This window comes from Melospiza melodia, chromosome 18 (assembly GCF_035770615.1).
Source record: "Melospiza melodia melodia isolate bMelMel2 chromosome 18, bMelMel2.pri, whole genome shotgun sequence".
NCBI classification, from domain to species: domain Eukaryota; kingdom Metazoa; phylum Chordata; class Aves; order Passeriformes; family Passerellidae; genus Melospiza; species Melospiza melodia.
Genome location: NC_086211.1, coordinates 7,986,205 through 8,004,374, shown reverse-complemented (window position 1 = coordinate 8,004,374; position 18,170 = coordinate 7,986,205). Strand labels below are relative to the sequence as shown.

The window sequence follows — 18,170 nt, the reverse complement described above, 5'->3', positions numbered from 1 at the left end:
TCTCTGCTCTTTCACAGTGCCTGCCACCCTCCCACTCCCACCAGGATGAAGAGAAAACTTCCCCACAGCTCCTGCCATCTGGATTCACTTTCCTCCATCTCCCTCCAGCTCATGATGTTTCTGTTTATAAATTCTGTAAAAAAAACCAAAATTCATGTATTTTGTGTCTTTCATCTTCACATATCACGTCTATGACTGACTGTGTTTCTCTCCCTCCTGTTACTCTTTTCCAAGCACCTGGTCCAGCCTTTTCTCCTGTGGCTCTGGGGGTGCTGCCAGCTGCTGCTCCGTGTCACAGCCCCAGACTGGCAAATTTTCCTGCCTGAAGATCAGAACTGCACCACAGTGGTTGGTTTGTGGTGCTCTCCAGGATCCAAGGATGCCTTCTGCCAAATAAAATGCAACTGCACGTAGATATTTATTTCTGTCCCTGCCTATCAGCAACTCTCAACACAAAGCACACTTCAGCAGGCTCAGGTTCAATCCAACAAGAAACTGATAAAGGCTGTCTGTCCCTCAGCTAATCAACCAAAAAAGTGAGAAGTATAAAAAATTGTCAACATGTCAAATCTATCATTCCATAGGCAGAAGGTTCCAACTAGTATTAAAAAATCCCTCAAAAATTTCTAGCACAAACATCACTGTTACTGAAAGACATAAAAATGTATTTTTTCAAAGCAATAAGCTTTGTTTTACTTCTTCTAAGATTTAACTCAACTCTTTGATCAATTAATTTAATCACCACTAGGATGAAACATGCCTTACTCAAGGAACTTTAAAAATTTTATCATTGAGAAAATATGAGAAGATAATGCCAAACATCATCCCTGGATGTCCTGTATAAGCACTGTTGATCCCTTTACAGTTGCAATCTGCCAGCTGAGGTAAAACCAGCAAAAAGGTATGAAAGGACCACTTTACTGATCAAAGTGTGGAGGAATTTTTGCCTAAGTTCTTCCATATGATAGCAAGGGGATAAACGCAAAGGCTTTTAAGCCTGTGCATTCAAATGGAGTTTTGTCTTTCTCTTTCCTTTTATAAATATCAGAAATGCCAACTTCTGCATAAATAATTTATCTTGAATGCTGGTGAAGCAGACAGCACTGCTGAAAACAGCAGCAGCTTTCAATGAAACTTTGGAGAGGGGGAAAGGAAGAGCTGGCTCTGAGCTTGGCACATGAAGGCAGAGATGATCTTTTCTAATCAAGGTCTGTATTGGCTGTGGAATGAGTCCATGCTACTCAGAAAGAGATGCAAAATACAGAGAAGTATTTATCATGCAAAAGTAGGGAGCAGGGGGAGAAGCAAAACTGCATGGTGGGACTCACATGAGGACAATGGGATGCAAAGATATGCCCTACATAGAGCACACATTCAGGGACCCCATGGTTTTCACTTGTGCACAACTTGCAAAACTTTCCTTTCTTGCCTGAGCATTGTTGAAGGTAATCCACAACACTCCTGTCTCAGGAAATCCAGCTGGCTCTGCTGCAGTTACCTGGGGCTCTGATCCTCCTGCCCTCTGCAGAGTGCTGCAGATCTGAGCAAGAGAGGAAAGGGCTCCCAGCCCCTCTCCAGCCCCGCTGGCTTCACTTCCAAACACTGCTCAGGGTATTCCCCTTCCACGAGTGTCTGATCACAAATTTCCACTCCAAATCAGACTCTTGAACCCACAGTGTAAAACAGCAGTGAGGCCAATGATTTACTGCTCATTTCATCCAGAATCTCTGGCTATGGCACTCTTCTGCGAGCACCTAAAAATCAGAATGGAACCATCCAACAGGGTTTAACTCAGCAAGGACTCCTTGGAAATTGCAATTTATGAGCTGGGAAGGAACCGTGAGAGGCAAGCTTGTTACACCAATCTTCCTGTCCTTAGTAAAACACTTGAGATGCTGTTCACACCATGTTCTTCTCTTGGTTTTTCAGAGGGTTCTGTGCCTCTTGCTACATGGGTGATACCACTAGTGGAAAACTTGGTGGGTAACCACCATTCCTGGCTGCAAAGCCCAGATCTTTCCACTGAACAGAGGTGAAAGCACACAGACTCTCTGATCTCCTCTGCCCATCCCACTGAATGGCTGAAATGCCCAAAATGCATGCAACACCCCACTTGCATCAGACAAATATTTATGGCAAATTTAGTTCCTTCAGGGATCTGATGAAAACAAGTCTGCCACTCCTTTGCAGATTGTTGCTAATGCATTATGCCACAGGTCTGGGTGGATTTCATCTTCTGCATGTTTTATTGAATCAAATCATTACTTAAGTGGCACCAGTGGTTCCCCCCAGAGCGCAGGAATGACCTGAGTGGGACAGGGTCACAGCATTCCTGAGAAGGGATGCAGGTCCAAGAAACACCTGCCCAAAGGTGCAGACTTCCAGAGCAGCCTTGAGTTGTTCTCGTTTAAGCTGACACAGGATCTTTGCTCATGACTATAAAGCCAGCTCCTCTCCCTCACAGTGTGAGTTATAAAACCAGTCACAGGCCCACATAATCCCAACCCAGCAGATGCTGCATTAACAAGATGACAATTACTAATTAGAAACAGCATTACTTGCCAACAGGCAAAGGAACCACACACACAAACCCCCAAAACAGCAAGAAGAACTGTGGCAATAATCTGATAAATTCTGTTACCTGAGAACTAGGCACAAGGGCTTTCCACCAGTGTCCACCTTTCACAAGGTCGACATCGCTCAAGGGCATTGACACTTTGCCAATAACACAATGGCGTGAGAATTTGTCAAAATCCACTACAGTTAAAAGCAGAGTTCTTCTCTGGGCTTCTAAAAAGGGGATTTCAAATGTGTACCTCTCCTCAAACACCGGGTTCTGCGTTTTGCGCTTTACTCCGGTCTGCTTGGAGTTCTTCTGGTCAGGAAGGAGGCAGATCTTCACATAGGGGTTGGAGTGAGCCATGTCTTGCCTTGAGCCATCGTAAGAAATTGGAGGAGGCAGATCTTTAGCCTCAATGACTCTCACTATTAGGTAATTGTGCAGCAGATCATACTGTGTGCTAAAATGCAGCATGCCCAGCTGGTACTTGGACAAGATCTCCTCATCTGTCAAGGAGTCCATGTCATCACTATTTGAGTCAAGAGAGTACAGCCTGGGTTCAAATTTTCTAAAATAGTCATCTGGGGTGTAGGTTTTTCGCAGGATAGTTGGCTGAACTATTTCTTTCTTAGCTCCAATTATTCCAAACTCGATGGGTTTGATATCAATTAGTGGAGAACTTGGCCTCCTCGACTCCAGACCTGAATGAGAGAAACACACAAATGTGATTGTTAGGAAGTGCAATAAAGCAATTACAGGTTCTCATCAGTTTTGGGTGCTTCTATTCTGTGTCTGTGCAGTGCCAGCACAGGCTCCACAGTGGGGCTTTCCCCCTTGCCCTGCCCACAGTTAACTAAAGTGCACTAGAGCAATTACAGGCGCTCATCAGCTTTGGGTGCTCCTATTCTGTGTCTGTGCATAGGCTCCACAGTGGGGTTTTCCCCCTTTTCCTGCCCACAATTATCAGCCGGGCTGGGGCACAAGCTGGCCTGCACTCCTCCCTCCCTGTCCACGTGCAACAACCCCGCTCGTGTTTCAGCAAGAAAAACAAGGCTGGCCCCTTCCCCTGCACAACAGGATGAGCTTTTAACCAATGTGCCTTCAACTTGACTTGGCTCCCTGTCCAAGAGACACGAGAGCAAGCAGCACAGTTTGATTTTGTGCCCCAGAAGGATTGCATTTCTGGTGAAGGAGCCTTACTGGAGATGCGGCGCGTGAGGCTGTACGCGGAGCGAGACGTGTCCGAGGACGAGCGCCGTCTGTCAGGGGACACGTCCTGCAGGGCGGGAGGCAGCTCGCTGGTGGCATTGTCAGAGTCCCCATCCTTGTCCTCGTTTTGGCTGCTTATCCTGGTGTAATGAGAGACCTTTGGGTGATTCAAGCCAGTGCAAGGAGGATATACAGGATAACAACGTGTTCTGGCATTCTGGGCTAGTCTGGGCTATCTCCTGATCAGTCTGGCAAGCAAAAGGCTGAGCAACTGACTTCAGATCTATGTAAAAAACAGATTCTTGACCTTTCTGCCTGTCTTTCAAACTGCTTTATCAGTATTTCAGCATGACACAGGCCACTAAGGCAAATATGACTCAGATGTTGATCAGAAATATTATGTTGTTATCTTATTGCAAAAGTTCCATACCTTCCTGGTGATTTCTCATAGGCACCGCCTCACAGCCCAGCCAACAAACTCCAACTCTCTCCTCACCCAGTCTTTTATAGCACTCATCCTCATTGGACACAGCTGTGGCCTGTTAAGGGCAGGCCTGTTCCTAATCTTTGGTAATTAGTACAGCTGCAACTCCTCAGGGGTGAGATTACCTTCTGCACTATCTTCTACATATCTCTTACCTTCTGCACTATCTTCATTTTCTTACATTCTATCCCCCCACAATATTATACTTCTCTCTAAGGAAAAAAAAAATCAAACCAAAACCCCACAAACTTCAAACAGTATCTTCCTGCTGTAATTCACAGCTACACTTTGGAAGCACAGACTTCACTAGGAAGGAACCAGCACAGAAAATCACCATGCTCAGAGATCCCAAACCTACCACACACCTCCTGGTAAAACACTGCAGGTTTGCCAGTAAAGTTTCAAAACTTGATCTTGCAGACACAATTCATTATTTGATATTTATTGGCATGCCTTTTAAAATATTTGGCTGCTTTTTATCCACTTCTATAAACCAGATGTGGTTCTCAGCAGAAAATAATTGTACTGCCCAGGGATGTTGGTGGGAGCAGGGAATTTGGCAGGATCTAAATGACAAATCAAGTTTTGTAGCATCTTGGAGAAGACTCCACAGAAGGCTGGCATCATAGAGAATATGTGCATTTAAACAAACTGAAAGGGGAGATACATGTACAGACAAGTTGTTTTTATCTAAAACAACATTCTGGTTAAAACCCCCAACATGTCCCAGCTGCAGTGGCTCCTGAAAGAAGTGAGGATCTCCCAGCTTTGGCTGAAAGCAGGGCAGGAGGTAAAGCCTGCAGCTGTGTGCCCAGAGGGAGTGCTGCTGGTGGAGATGGAATCACACAACGGCTCCGTGACGTGTGGCGCATCCTGCAGAACAGCCAGGCCACCAGAGAGAAAACAGCAGCAGATCACAAGGAAAGCATCAGCACAGAATGAGCAAAGCAAAGGGGAATTCTGTGGGAATTTTGCTTCCAAGCCACCCTTTCTATGTGCACAGCTCAGCTGGGTATAAATGAAATATATTGAATCATTTTCATTAGTAACCAATGACTGGAGCAGAGCAATTGATATATTCTGCTGAAAGCAGTAAACTTGCATAAAAGCCCAACAAGCATTAAGAAAACAAACCAACCCCCAAAACCAACTGGAAATTCTTATCCAAGCCACAAAGTTCACAGCAGGATCCATGCAAATTTCACCAAGTCAGACTCACACAACTCATCCACACTAAAAAAAAATCTGTTAATAATGAAAACCAAACCCTCTGCTAAAAGGGGTGTACAATATTTGCACAGCTCTGCAGCCCATTAAAGGCAGTCCAAACCATCCAGTTTGATATATAATCAGTACTTAGAACACAAATAGCTTTTTCATGCCTAAATGCAGGTCCACACAATCACAGGTGGCATTTGGATATGCTTGTGTTTGAGAAGCAAATGCACAGAGCAAGGCAGGGTGAAAAGGGAATCAGGAAGAGAGGCATTAAGGATGTTCTACAATGGGTAAACGTAATAGTGAGTTAATAACATACAGATGACCTTTAGTAAGGAAATTGCTACTGAGCCACAATAATTTTTCCTCAAATAAACTTTGGCTCTGGTTAAAGCAGCTCTGTTTCTGTTTAATCTGAACCTTTGGAAAGAGGAGTCGTGTCCTGATTTCAATTCAGTCTCACAGTGTGCACTGTTTATCTTTGGGGTTTGTGTAGAATATTCCATAACAAGCAGCTCAGACATCCACCCTCATTCCCAGGCCATTTCTGCAAGGACCAGGATGGAAGTGCTCCTCATGAAATAACAAAAGTTACCACGCACTCAGGTCATTGAACTGGACTCATTGCAAGAATTATAATTTTTTCCCTAAGCTGCCACTGCAAAAAATTCAGAAAGTCAGAAAAATCCATATTCTCCCAAGAGGAAGGGCTTAAACTTGCAGCTTTATCACCCACTCCCGAATTTCCAGGACAATGAGGTTTCTCAGAGCTGCCAAAGGGAAAACCTGGGGCCAAAATAGAAAGGATGGGTCATTAACCACAGGCATTTATACGTTTGCTCATTCACCAATGAGGATCATAAAAACAGTTTTCCCCTGGGGAGTGGGTAGGAAGGTGAGGAAGGCACAAACCGCATTCTACATCACACCAGTGTCTCAGGCCCATGAAGCATAGGCAAGATGGAAAGACCTCAGCTGAAAACATAAATCTATTTTTAAAACATTTCCAGGCTGCAAGCAAGGAATACAATAAATTGATTTGTTCCCAAATTCAAAGCATGCATCTAAATGAAAAATAAGGTGACGTCAAACCTGTTTTTCCTTGTAGGGAAATCCACTAAATACAAAATTCCCCTCTCCAAAAATAAGAGAGGAAAATTAAAAAAAAAAAAAAAAAAAAGAGGGGTTCAACTGGTATACACGGATCTCTGAGCATTTAAAAACATTAAAAACCTTATTCTAAGAACAAGTCCAAATTCTTACTCTGAGTAACTAACTCATCTAACTCCAGAGATCATTCCCTACACCCAAAAACGCATATAGAGATATAAAACTATAAGATCAACACAGCAAAAACAGAATTCTTCTTTGGTTTCTGAATTCTGAGTCAACACGGGATCATTTCCACACAAAAAGCTTGGGTCTCCTATTTGCCAGCAAACAAAATATACCAAATCTGGCTAATGCCTTTTACTTTCTTTTCCTCTTCTTCTTCCAGACCCTTGTTCCTCTACAGGCTCATTTTCTCCCTCTCTCCTCTCAATCACATCTTAGGGAGAAATAGAGAACCTATCTCCCTTTGTCCTCCCCACTTAAATAGCTGTTGTGCTCCCTGACCATTTTCCAGCAAACCACCCTGGAAGCACAGAGCATTATTATCCCACAGCCTGGCCCCACTCTGGGTCCCTGCCAGCTCAAGAGGAGCCCACAGCATCTTCAAGCAAGCAGAGCCTCATGTCCAGCTGATCCACCCCTGTGTGTCACAGGCACCCTCAGAGGTCACAGGTGAGCAGTGGTGTCACAGGAGAGGTGACTGCAGTGACCCTGGGCCATGGCAGCACCCAGGCTCCTGTCCTGTGCCCTCCTCTTTGGTGCCTGCTGCCCCTCTCAGCCTTCACCTCTGGGAATTCACCTTCTCTCAGCCTGGAGCAGAACAGGGAGACCCAAACCAAATCACAAACTGCACCAAACCACCCAGAGCTGGATGGAAAGATGGGAAAATGGCCTGGGCTGGGGTCACAGAGACCCTTCCCAGGGCTGTGAGCATCTGTGGGTGAAGCACAAAGTGCAACAGGGTTGAAGAACTGGGTTGTTTTTCACCAAAGAGTGTTGTCCTCTGCTTATGGCCATTCCATGTAGGGGCTCTCAGATGGAGCAGGACCAGGGAGAGACAATACAGGCTGCAGAGAGCATTTTACAAGTCCAAAGGTCTCCATGTTCTCTGCCCATGGCAAAGTCCAACTCATCTGCAAAGCCACCATAGAGCTGAGATTTGAGGTGATAAGAACAGGGCTCCAGCACCCACATCAGCCCTTTAGCCAGACAGAAGAATCCAAGACTGAAAAACTTCACCCTGGAACAATCACTCCACACCCCAAAACACACAGGATGTCCCTTCTGCTGCTCAGCACAGCAGATAAGCTCTGAATCACCCTCTCCCCTCAAGCCCAGCTCCTTGTTCCCAAGATGTAATTGCTGCTGCACCAACCTCTCCACGTCCAATACTGCAGCCTCATCACTGTGCTCTCCTGTGCGTGATGCTCTCCTATTTAGCATTGATTTTGTTTCCATTCCCCATTAATTGCAGGTGAATCAGTTTCTGAGCATATATCAGACTCTTAAATATGCTGCTCCACATCTAAAAACCACTCTAACACATCCTGAACAGCTCTATTTTTATTGCTTCAGTATTAATTACCATCCTTTTCTACCTGAATTCAAAAGAGTATGTGGACAAGACTGAGATTTAAACATGAGAAAATTTATTTCATGCAGCACCAAGACATGACCCTTCCAGAGCTGAGACAGAACAGCAGCACAGACTCACAGGAGTAGATAAAATTACCTGAGTGCCTCAGTGCCCAGGTACCAAAGCCTGAGCATCACAGGATGCGCTGAGCAGGGCTCTCCTGTGCCACAAGTTCCAGACATGCTGAAGCAGTGTCCATCAAAGGGTCTGCTCCACAAAGCCCAGCCCAGCTGACAAAACAGCCACTAAACACCAGAGAGCTCTGCTCCCTCCCTGGCTCCACTGCTGCCTCCACAGGGTCACCCCTGTGCTGCAGACTCCTGACGGAGAGGGAGTGAAAGAGGAAAGACTTCACTGACTTCCTTTGTAGTGGATTTGCAAACACACCAATCAAAGCTCCAGATAAGACCTGGTGCTGTGGTTCTTTAATGATTTGAGAAGAAATTCTGATGAGTACTATGGTGACTCAGGAGATCAAGTCCTGCTGAATGAAACTTTAAATGAATTTCCCCTTCAGAGCACAGAGGAGCCATGCCTTTCATCTGCCTGTATGATAACCACCTTCATGCTAGGATAAGAAAGTATTTATACACAACCTCATCAGCATTTCAGCCAAGCTGAAGTGCTCCAAAGGGTTGGTCCATTTGAAGAGGAAATAGGACTGAAGATGAAAGGCATCTTTAGAGAAGGGGCACAGCTAAACCAGCTATCCTTGTTATGCCAGCTTACAAAACAACTTCTGTCCTACCCATCAGAAACACTTTTTACAAAGACTAACCTTGCTATTTGAGTTAATAGAGCTGCCCTTTTCACCATGCCAGGAGTAGCCAGCATTCCCACCCTCAGGAGGTTCCTGCTCTCCAAGTGGCATCCTCTGAGTGTCCCATTGCAATTCATATAAATTCTCTCATCCCAGCTGAGCAGCCCTACTCTTGGTCAAAGCCAGGAAATCATGCATCTAAACTTACAGCCAGGCTGGAGTTTGAGCAGGAAAAGGTCCCAGGATTTCAACTTCATCTTCATTTGTTTGGCAACAGCTGCAGTCAAAGCACTTCTGACAACAATTCCTGCAAGTCCAGCGGCACAGCAAGAGATCGGAGAGGCGAGCGAGCAGACCCTGCAGCCATGGCAAACCAGAGCACAGGATTACAGCCCATCAATGGTTATTGGGAAAAACACCCAGCTGTATTTGTGTTTGTGTTTCTGCAACAGAACATTAAGAACTGCATTTATTTCATCTATACCAACAGACAAGTGCTATGCAGTTACCAGCCCAACCCCACGATGCCATAACAAGGCAGGAAAATAAGCATTCTCTGCAGGTATTTTCCCCTCTAGTAGCAATGTATTATTATGGAGGTTGGCAAGAGGGTGATTTACAAAGCACTGTGGCACAGCAATATGTTGGAGTGGAAACATGCATATTCCTGCACACACATCAACAATCTAATAGATCAACAAACATACAACAGAAGGAATTACTACCAGAAGGTAAGTGAAAGCTTCAATTTAATCCAGCAAGGATTTATTTAATTAACACAGCAATGTGAACACACTTCATGCCTGTAGATGTCCCAGTAATATTTGTACAATCCATACACATGGAGCATTACAGCCCAACAAACTCACCACTAAAATGGGGTAGCCAGAGCACACTATCCTCATGCTTCTGCTCTGCTACCATGATTAATTTAATGAAGAATCTTCAATGATATCTTTTAGAACAATAGTTGACCCAGAAGAGTGTCTCATTTCTCAGGTTTCTGGCAGCACCACTTGTACCAGAGCTGTGTCAGCTCCCCAGTGGAGCAGCAGCATCCTGTGTTCCCATTTCCACACCATCCCCACAGCCTTCCCCCCACTTCAAAGCTCTGCTTGGAGAGGAGCAGAGAGCCAAACCTCAGCTCGTTTCCCACCCACACCAGCCCCAATTTCTGCTGCTCAGGGAGGGCTCATCAAGCAGCACAAGTGCTCTGTAGGACACACACAGCCACAAGGGCACAGCACCTGCACCCAGGTCAAACTGCTTTACAGCTGTACGTGACCTTGAGATGCTCCTGAGAAACTGCAGAAATAAAGTGTATGAGAGATTCTCCATGGTTATCTCCCCAAAATACTCCAGACATTTGCAGTATTCATGAGTGTGGACCACGTGGAGGGGTTTCCTCAGAGGAACCTGATCTGCAGAGAAGACTTCATTGGAACATGGCCTTTTGCTACAGTAAAACACACATTTCTTTCCATAAACAAAATCTGGGCACTGCAAACCAAAAAATTACCAGCCCAAAATGCAGTGCATTACTTATATCCAGGACATCAGTAAAGAGTCAGAAAACACGAGACAATCCCCTCAGGATGGAGCAAGGAGACAGAGCGGGGAGTGAATCATCAGATTAACTCACCTCATTTATTGGTTCCAACTGTCCTTTTAGACATCCAGGATGAAGCAAAGGGGAACAAAATGAAAAGGACAAAAACAAGTTAGCAATGCTCAAACAACTTTAAATTTTCTGCCATGACATACCCCAGCCTGGGATAGTTTGAATTTTGGCAAGACAGTACCTTGTAGATGTTAGAGGAAGGGGAGGTCTGACTGGGCATCAGTTTCTGCCATTTCCAATTCTTCCCTACAAAGCTCCTTCTGCTCCTCCCTTCCCACAATCAAAACTCCCAAACCCATTCTGAAGCATGAAAATCCTGCTCATTGCTTCTTGCCAATGGGTATCACATGCAACCACTTATTTTATTTTCTTTAGTAACCTGACTCTAATTGCAGCAACTACTTGCTGCTGACAGCAAACCATATCCAAATTTTTCAGCAGAAAAAAAAGGCTTTTCTCCACATTCAGCCCATATCAATGGAGTTCCAATACCAACTCACTAAAGCAACATTTCTAGGAAGGGAGACAGACTGAATACTCTCCATTGCACACACATCTCTGGCACCTTCAGCCTCATCCTCAGATGTGACTTGAAGAACATAAAAGATAGAAGTTAAAGGCTTGAGTCCCATATTCCCATTCAAAAATCTGCACTGCAGACACCTCCCCCAAGGCACAGGGAAAATCTACAGCAAAGGAAGAAGGCATCACAAACCAGTTTTTTATTCATAAAGCCACCCTTGGAATTTTATATATACATATAATGGACCCATTTCCTTTGGAGACTCACTAGCATTTCTGATACCTGCTGAAATGTCTTATCTATTGCATTACCTTGATAATGTCTAAAAGTTTCCTATTTGCTCTGGCTGTCTTTGTATATGGGGAATGCCTAAAAAAAAAACCACCAAAACAACACAAAAACATAGAACAAAACAAAAAAAAAAAAAAAAGAAAAAAAAACACAAAAAATTCCATCCTACTCTTCCAAGTGTAGAAATTGGCTCCTAGCTTTATGCTCATGACATGACACAAGCAGCCTTTTCTGAAGAAGCTGGGATGCAGAAGTTGCCTTTAGTTCCAAGAACTCATCCATGGAGCACGTTTTGGTGCAAGCCTTCCTTTTAAATTTCTTGGAAGCCAGTGCTTGTCAAAAAAGCCAGCACTTGTTAGGAGCAGTTAAAAGACTGGAAGAGCTGTGGTGCAATGAAACAAGACAGTGATTACAGATACCCATGGGCCAGCTGTTTAAGAAAATGCTAAATGGCTAAAAGGGCTTCATCATTCCTTATTAATGCAAAGTTGCAGCCAAAGCTCCAGTGGTTTAGAAGAGCTGCAAGGAGGATTTTTAAATCGCTCTAAAACAAAGCGGCTGGATCGGTGCCACGCGATCGAAGGCCGAGCACATGTCACACAGAGAGAGGGATTTTCCAAACAGCCCACAGGGACACGGCAGGCTCAGAGCCAAGAGCCCTCCCGGCCACCACGGGGCACAGGAGGCCAGCCCTGTGTGCCACCAGCCCCGAGGGCACACGGCCATCCCAAGGGGACAGAGCCATCCCGAGGGCACAGAGCCATCCCACAGTACTGGGACAGAACGAGCCTGTGGCCATCCCCAAATGGCAGGACAGGGGTAAGGACTGAGTGTGACGGTGCTGGAGAGGTAAACAAGTCAACAGCAGCTGAAATGCAGGGGCCCATGAAAGGAAAGCAAACACAACCACCTGGTCCCCCACCTCGCTGGCACCAGGCATGAGGGGCAGGGCTGTGGGGAAGGACAGGGCTCTGGGGAAGGACCGGGCTCTGGGGAAGGACTCAGGTCTGGGGAGGGACAGGGCTCTGGGGAAGGCTGTGGCAGCGGGCTGGCGCTGGGGGATGCCCGGGAGCACAGCAGCTGCCATGTGCTCAGCAACCCCTGGAGAACGGCTCCGTCTCCGGGGTCAGGGAGGCACCACCACGCTGTGCCACGTCACCCCAACTGGCCGAGCACAGAACAGGCCAGATGGAGTCTCCAGCACGAGTGAACCCTCACCAAGGGCGAGCCTGGGGGCAGGGCTCCATCCCCGCCACCTGCTGCAGGGCCCCTGGCTGGGGGTACCTGCTCCAGGTTAGCAGAGCCACCAATCCCAGCCAGGTCCTCAGAGCAGTGACAACAAACCAGCGTGGCAGTGCCCCCGGGGATGCTGCAGCAGGGTGGGGTCCTCGCTGGTCACACACCGCAGTGACACCCCAGGAAAGGCTCACAAGCTCCATCGGCAGCGGACAGCGCAGCCTGGGGACAGTGCGGTCCCCTCACACCGCCCACCATCCCACCGTGACTGATAACGGGGTGCTGCTGATGCCCTGCTCCGCATCCCCCCTGTACCCACGGGCCCCTACGGGAGGCCTGCCCGGCCCCACTGGAGGCCCCGCCGAGCCGGGGGGCGCCGGGAGCCCCGAGCCCCGCAGGACATCTCGGGCGGGCTCCACCCGCGGCCGCTCCAGCCCGGCTCCGGGACAGCGCCCGCAGCATCCCCGCTCCCGGGGCGGCGGCTCAGGGAGGGGAGCGCGGGGCGCGGCGGGGCGGGCGGAGCGGACACGGCCCCGCGGGACGGGGCACGGCTGGCGTCGGTAGCGGGGTCGGAACCAGCGCCCGCCCCGCTGGAGATGCCCCCCCGAGCTCCGGTTCATCGCGAACAGGACGGCTGCGCTCGGGGCAATGGCTGGGAAGCGGGCGGCTCGGGGGTCGCTCAGGGTCTGACCAGCTGGACAAAAATTCAGCCCCCCAGAGCAGGGACAGCCCATCCATCCATCACGGCACAGCCCGGGCTCCCCGCAGCCCCCTCACCCCGCCGGTGCCCCCCGCCCGCGGGACCGTGCCCAGCCCGGGGCGGCCCATGGCATCTCAGCCTGCCCGCAGGGTCAGCATCCTCCTCCCTCCAATAAATCACTGTGCGGGACCGGGACCGGCTTCCTCGCCCCCGGGGCCATCCCGCTCCCCCAGCAAAGAGAGGCCCGAGGGCTGCTCGCCAGCCCCGCGGGGATCCCCTCCTGCCCCGGTGCCCCGCTATCAACAGCTGCCGGCCCCGCTGCCGCCCCGGCCCCGCCTGGCCCCTCGCCGGGGGCTGCTGTCGCCTCCGGGAACTCCTCCCCAGAAGTTAACCCGAAGTTGCGCATCCGCACCGGGCGCGGAGCACGGGGGGGGTCCCGCTCCCGTCCCGCAGCCGTCCCAGAGACCCCCCCATCCCCGGGGCCCGCCGCCGGCCCGCTCCGCACGCACCTGGATGTACGCCATGGCTCCGCGGGGCTCCGCGGGCGCGCACGGCGCCTCCGCCCGCGGCCCCACCCGCGCCGCAGCGGCGCCGCCCCGGGCGGGGGCACGGGGCCGGCCCCGGGCAGCGGCGGCTCCGCGGCCGCGCGGGCACCGGCACCGGCACGGGCACCGGCACGGGCACCGGCACGGGCAGCGGTACCGGCACGGGCAGCGGCACCGGCAGCGCAGCGCGGGCCCCGCCGCCCCCGCGGGCGATGGGGCGGGCGGCGGGCGCGGGGCCGGCGCTCGGAGCGGGCGGGCGGCTCCCCCCGGCCCGGCCCTGCCCGCGGAGCCTCCGCGGGCCCGCAACAGGTCCGGCGCAGCGCGGGCGAACACTGACCTCCAGAGGGCCCCGCGCGGAAATTCAGGGATGCGGAGCCCTCCCGGCCCCCGGGACACGGCGCGGGAGGCGCCGGTGGAGCCGAGGCACGGCGGGGCAGCGGCGAGCGGTGGCCGCGGCTCATAAAGCGATTCCACGGCAGCGCCTTGCCGCGAAGAGTTCGCTGGATGAGAAAACACACCTGAGTTTCGAGACAGATGCGGTTGTTTTGTGAGCTTGAATGAGCAAAGTCAAAACGTACAAAGTCACACCTTCCGCAGCTGAGGCGAGGAGCTGGAGCGAGCAGTGAGCTTGTAACCCACAGAGCACAGGGAGCATCCTGTGCCTGCCTGATGTGTTGGGTCCAGCCTGAGGCAGGGTGGGAGGGAACGTGGTCCAGCAATGGGCAAATCCCACCGCGGGGGTGGTTGGACCTGGAGAACTCAAGCAACAAAACATGCCCGAGGTCAAACTCTTGAAAGGGAAAGCACAGGAAAAGTGGAGCTTTTTGGCCATCTCAGCATCCTGGTGTAAACAAAGCCCTCGGCTTTGGAGGAAGCTCAGGCCACACTTCTGGCACCTTCCTGGTACATTGAGATTCACACTAAACCCTGGACAGAGGCAGAGAGGCAGCAGCTTCACCTCAGCCCAGCTGGGCAGCCAGGGCGCCTCCCTGACTCAACGCAGCTCTGAGTCACCACATTTCAGTGCACTGTGTGAGTGTTGAGAACAGCTCCTGCTCTGGAGAAGGGGACACTACAGCTTCAGGCAGTGGCCAGCCTAAGAGCACTGTGACTGCTGCTCCCTGTGGTCGGGAGGGAGCATCTGGGCCAGGATGTCTTTGGAAAGCTCTTGCATTACTGATCTCATTTAATGGCCTTTCAAGTTCTCGTTGAATTCAATGAAAAACTGCCATTGACTTCCGTGGGAAGGGCCAATACTCTGAATTTTAAAAAAAATGAACTCTCTGTTTTCCCCAGGGAGAGCAGCTACTGCTTTAGAAGAATAATTATCACAGTGGAGATAAGCAAGAAAAAAGCCTGTAGTGCTTGCTTGTTTCAGGCAGTTTTGAGCATATGATTAAGTGGTGGTACAAGTTATTTGTCAATTTTTGCTCTACAATTCTTTTTAATTCCACTTCTTTCCAAGTGCCAGTGTTTAAAATGTCAACCATTACTTTGACTATTGTTGCTCTTTTCACTACTGCCTTGATGCAGCTTGCAATAACCAAATGCACAGATTTTCTTGGTTTTTATATTGCAACATAATGAGGAGAGAGGCTTAAGCTTTCAGACAGATTTTTTTTTTTTACTCCTTAAAGGCAGAATGCTGTGAGTCACAAAACTGTGGCAGGCACTACACAAACATTATGTGCATGTTTGTACTTATTCCTTTAAAAACTTACAGAAGAGAAAGATCAAATGCTGCATCACTTCACAGTGACTTTTTTGGCTGAAGACATACAAAAATTATGAGCCAAAAAAAGAAGAGCAAAAGAAGTTTATGTGGGGAGTCACCAATACTATTGATTTTTACATGAAAGGAATGCCCTCACAGCAGCTTGTAGCACAAAGCCATGAGAGACATGTGCTTCCTTGCACACTCATACATAAACATGCATTTAAGTGCTTTTTACATCATGCCATGAAGGCTTTTAGATGATTTTCTCCTAGCACACACATTCACTGAGCAAGCACAGCTCTAACCCAAGGAATATGACAAGGATTCAAAACAGTAGACAGGTGGTTATTGTAAAATCTAATTTCAAATCTGCATATGGCTGATGCTCTGATTAAGCTCTGCTCCTCCAGCACTCAGAATAAACAGATCCATTTGACGTGATGACAACATAACCTTTGGATGTCCTTTGCTGTGCACGCTCTGTGTGTGATAAGACACATTCCATACTTCCCACATGTAATGGCTGTGATGCAGATGGCCAGGCTTGCAAATGCAGGATATTTTAAAGCAGAAAACGAGGAAATGAATACTGCTTTTGCAGAACATGATTTTATGGCAGATTTCTATTCTTGCTAATACACACTGGGAATAACATCAGCTCCATCCAAAGCACGCACTCGAGTCGTTACAACCAGCCCAGCAAGCAGCAAAATCAGCTCAGCAGCTTCCCAGACAAACCAAACCAGGGATGTTGGTGTTCAAAATGCCACGCCATGCCCAAACCTACCCAAAGACTTTCAGCCTCTTTGTGCCTGAAAGTTAAGAGAAAAGAGCATCACTCTGAGAAAGTAAAGAAAGCAAAGGAAGGCAGTCTGATGGCTATTTCTGAGCATTTCCATTTGAATCCTGCTAAAGCAGCTCACAGTGCTTCCTGCTGCAAGGGGGAAGCAAGAAGAACAGAGGCTATGCAAGGTTAAGATGAGGTGTCTTCCTCTCCTGTTCTTTTGCCAAATCCTTATTAGCACCACTTGAGCTTGCTGGAATAGCCAGCTACCACTCTGCCAAAAAATGAGCTTCTTATCTCCAGATGTTTTTATAAATGGCAAGCCACTGTAGCTGGTGCTTCCCCACTGCTGGTGGCAGCTGATAAAGGTCCAGCTTCTCTTGTCGTCACAGAATTGACTTTATTTCCTCACAGCAGCATCCCTCCAATAAAGGTACCTGCAATTAACTCTTCAGAACCATCTCTAGCAACATTTGTCTCTTTACAGGCTTCATGGCAATGCAGTTTCTTTCCTTGTGTGATTTTGAGGCTTTTTTCTGCCTTGGGTTTGTACTCTGAAGGGACAAGTGCAGGAGATTTTATTCAAGAAGTTCTGGGGAACCAGGAGCAGGACTGTTTTCCTACAACCCTCTCTCCCAGTCTGTCAGCAGCAAGGATTAGCTTTGGCTTTGCCACAAGGACCTGTATTTATTCCATCTCTATGGCTGACTCCGTGGCAGGGGCAGGGAGTGCCTGGAGTGAGCTGAGCTGAGCTCTGTGCCTCCTGCTGATGGCAGAGCTGCAGGCTCAGCCCTGCTGGCTGCCTCCCAGGCTCACGTGCTGCTCCCTTCAATCCTTTCTCCAGAATTCTCACTGGGCATCGTGCCCAGACAGCTCAGTCTGTAGTGGAAGGTTACCCCCCTCTCCTACATCATTCCTGGTGTACTTCAGGGATCAGCAAGAAGCCTGGGCTCCAGCGCCTCTGTCTGAGGCTCTGGTCCCTTGAGGCACGAGAGAGTCACAGCAGCTGATCTTGTGCCAGTGATGATGCAGTTTCCAGCAGGAACTGGGCTGACATCAGTGTGACAGACACAGATTCCAGCTAGTGACAAAAGGGGAAGGTGCTGCAACCCATTTCCATGACTCACCCAGCCTTTGCTCTCAGCTGCCTCTAAATCAGCCCAGCAGCACCAGGGACACCTGTGTGTCTGTGTGATGTGGAGTCAGGGCACCATTGCCAGGGGCCGACTGCTCTGTGATTTCATTGCATTTCCTTCTTTCATTGCCTTTCTCTCCTTCTCTGCAATTTTCCTAAGCTCTTATCCCTTTATGGATTGCATTTCCCACCCTGGGCTCCCTCTCCTGTCACATCTCCCAGAGCCCAGTCACTCCCATAGCCAGGAGGAGCTGCCTGGTGCTGTGCCCTGGAAAGCTCTCCCCTGCTCCACTGCACACACAGCCTCTGCTGATGCTGCATCCTGGAGCACATCTGGGTTATTAAATGGCCACCTGGCAGCTCCCTAATTGGTAATATCAGTAAAAAGCACATTTTTCTCTTTTCTCAAGTCTCCAGATAAAGCAGTTAAATTTGATCTAAGATCCTCACATCCTCATCACCTCATATAATTTCTAATGACCTTGCCTGTGCCACAAAAAATTACAGCTACTTCTTTTGCACTCACACACTTTCTAGTTTCTCTGACATCCACTCTGGCAGGGAACTGAATGACACAGCATAATCTGCTAAAGCTTTTTCAATAGTAAACAGAGATAAAAACCACAGCCAAAGGGCAT

At 48.9% G+C, this 18,170-nt stretch overlaps 1 protein-coding gene across 1 annotated transcript in view; it reads right to left on the bottom strand.

Annotated features, from left to right (window-relative positions):
- The window catches only part of SYT17 (synaptotagmin 17), a 34,674-nt gene extending 20,760 nt beyond the window's left edge, over window positions 1-13,914 (bottom strand). The window contains exons 1-5 of the mRNA XM_063171934.1: window positions 13,861-13,914; window positions 10,623-10,640; window positions 9,189-9,337; window positions 3,761-3,909; window positions 2,642-3,261 (exon numbers count right to left, since the gene is read on the bottom strand). Coding sequence (XP_063028004.1) covers window positions 2,642-3,261; window positions 3,761-3,909; window positions 9,189-9,337; window positions 10,623-10,640; window positions 13,861-13,875 — 951 coding nt within the window. The 5' untranslated portion in view covers window positions 13,876-13,914. The remainder of the gene's footprint in view (window positions 1-2,641; window positions 3,262-3,760; window positions 3,910-9,188; window positions 9,338-10,622; window positions 10,641-13,860) is intronic.
- Between the last annotated feature and the right edge of the window lie 4,256 nt (window positions 13,915-18,170).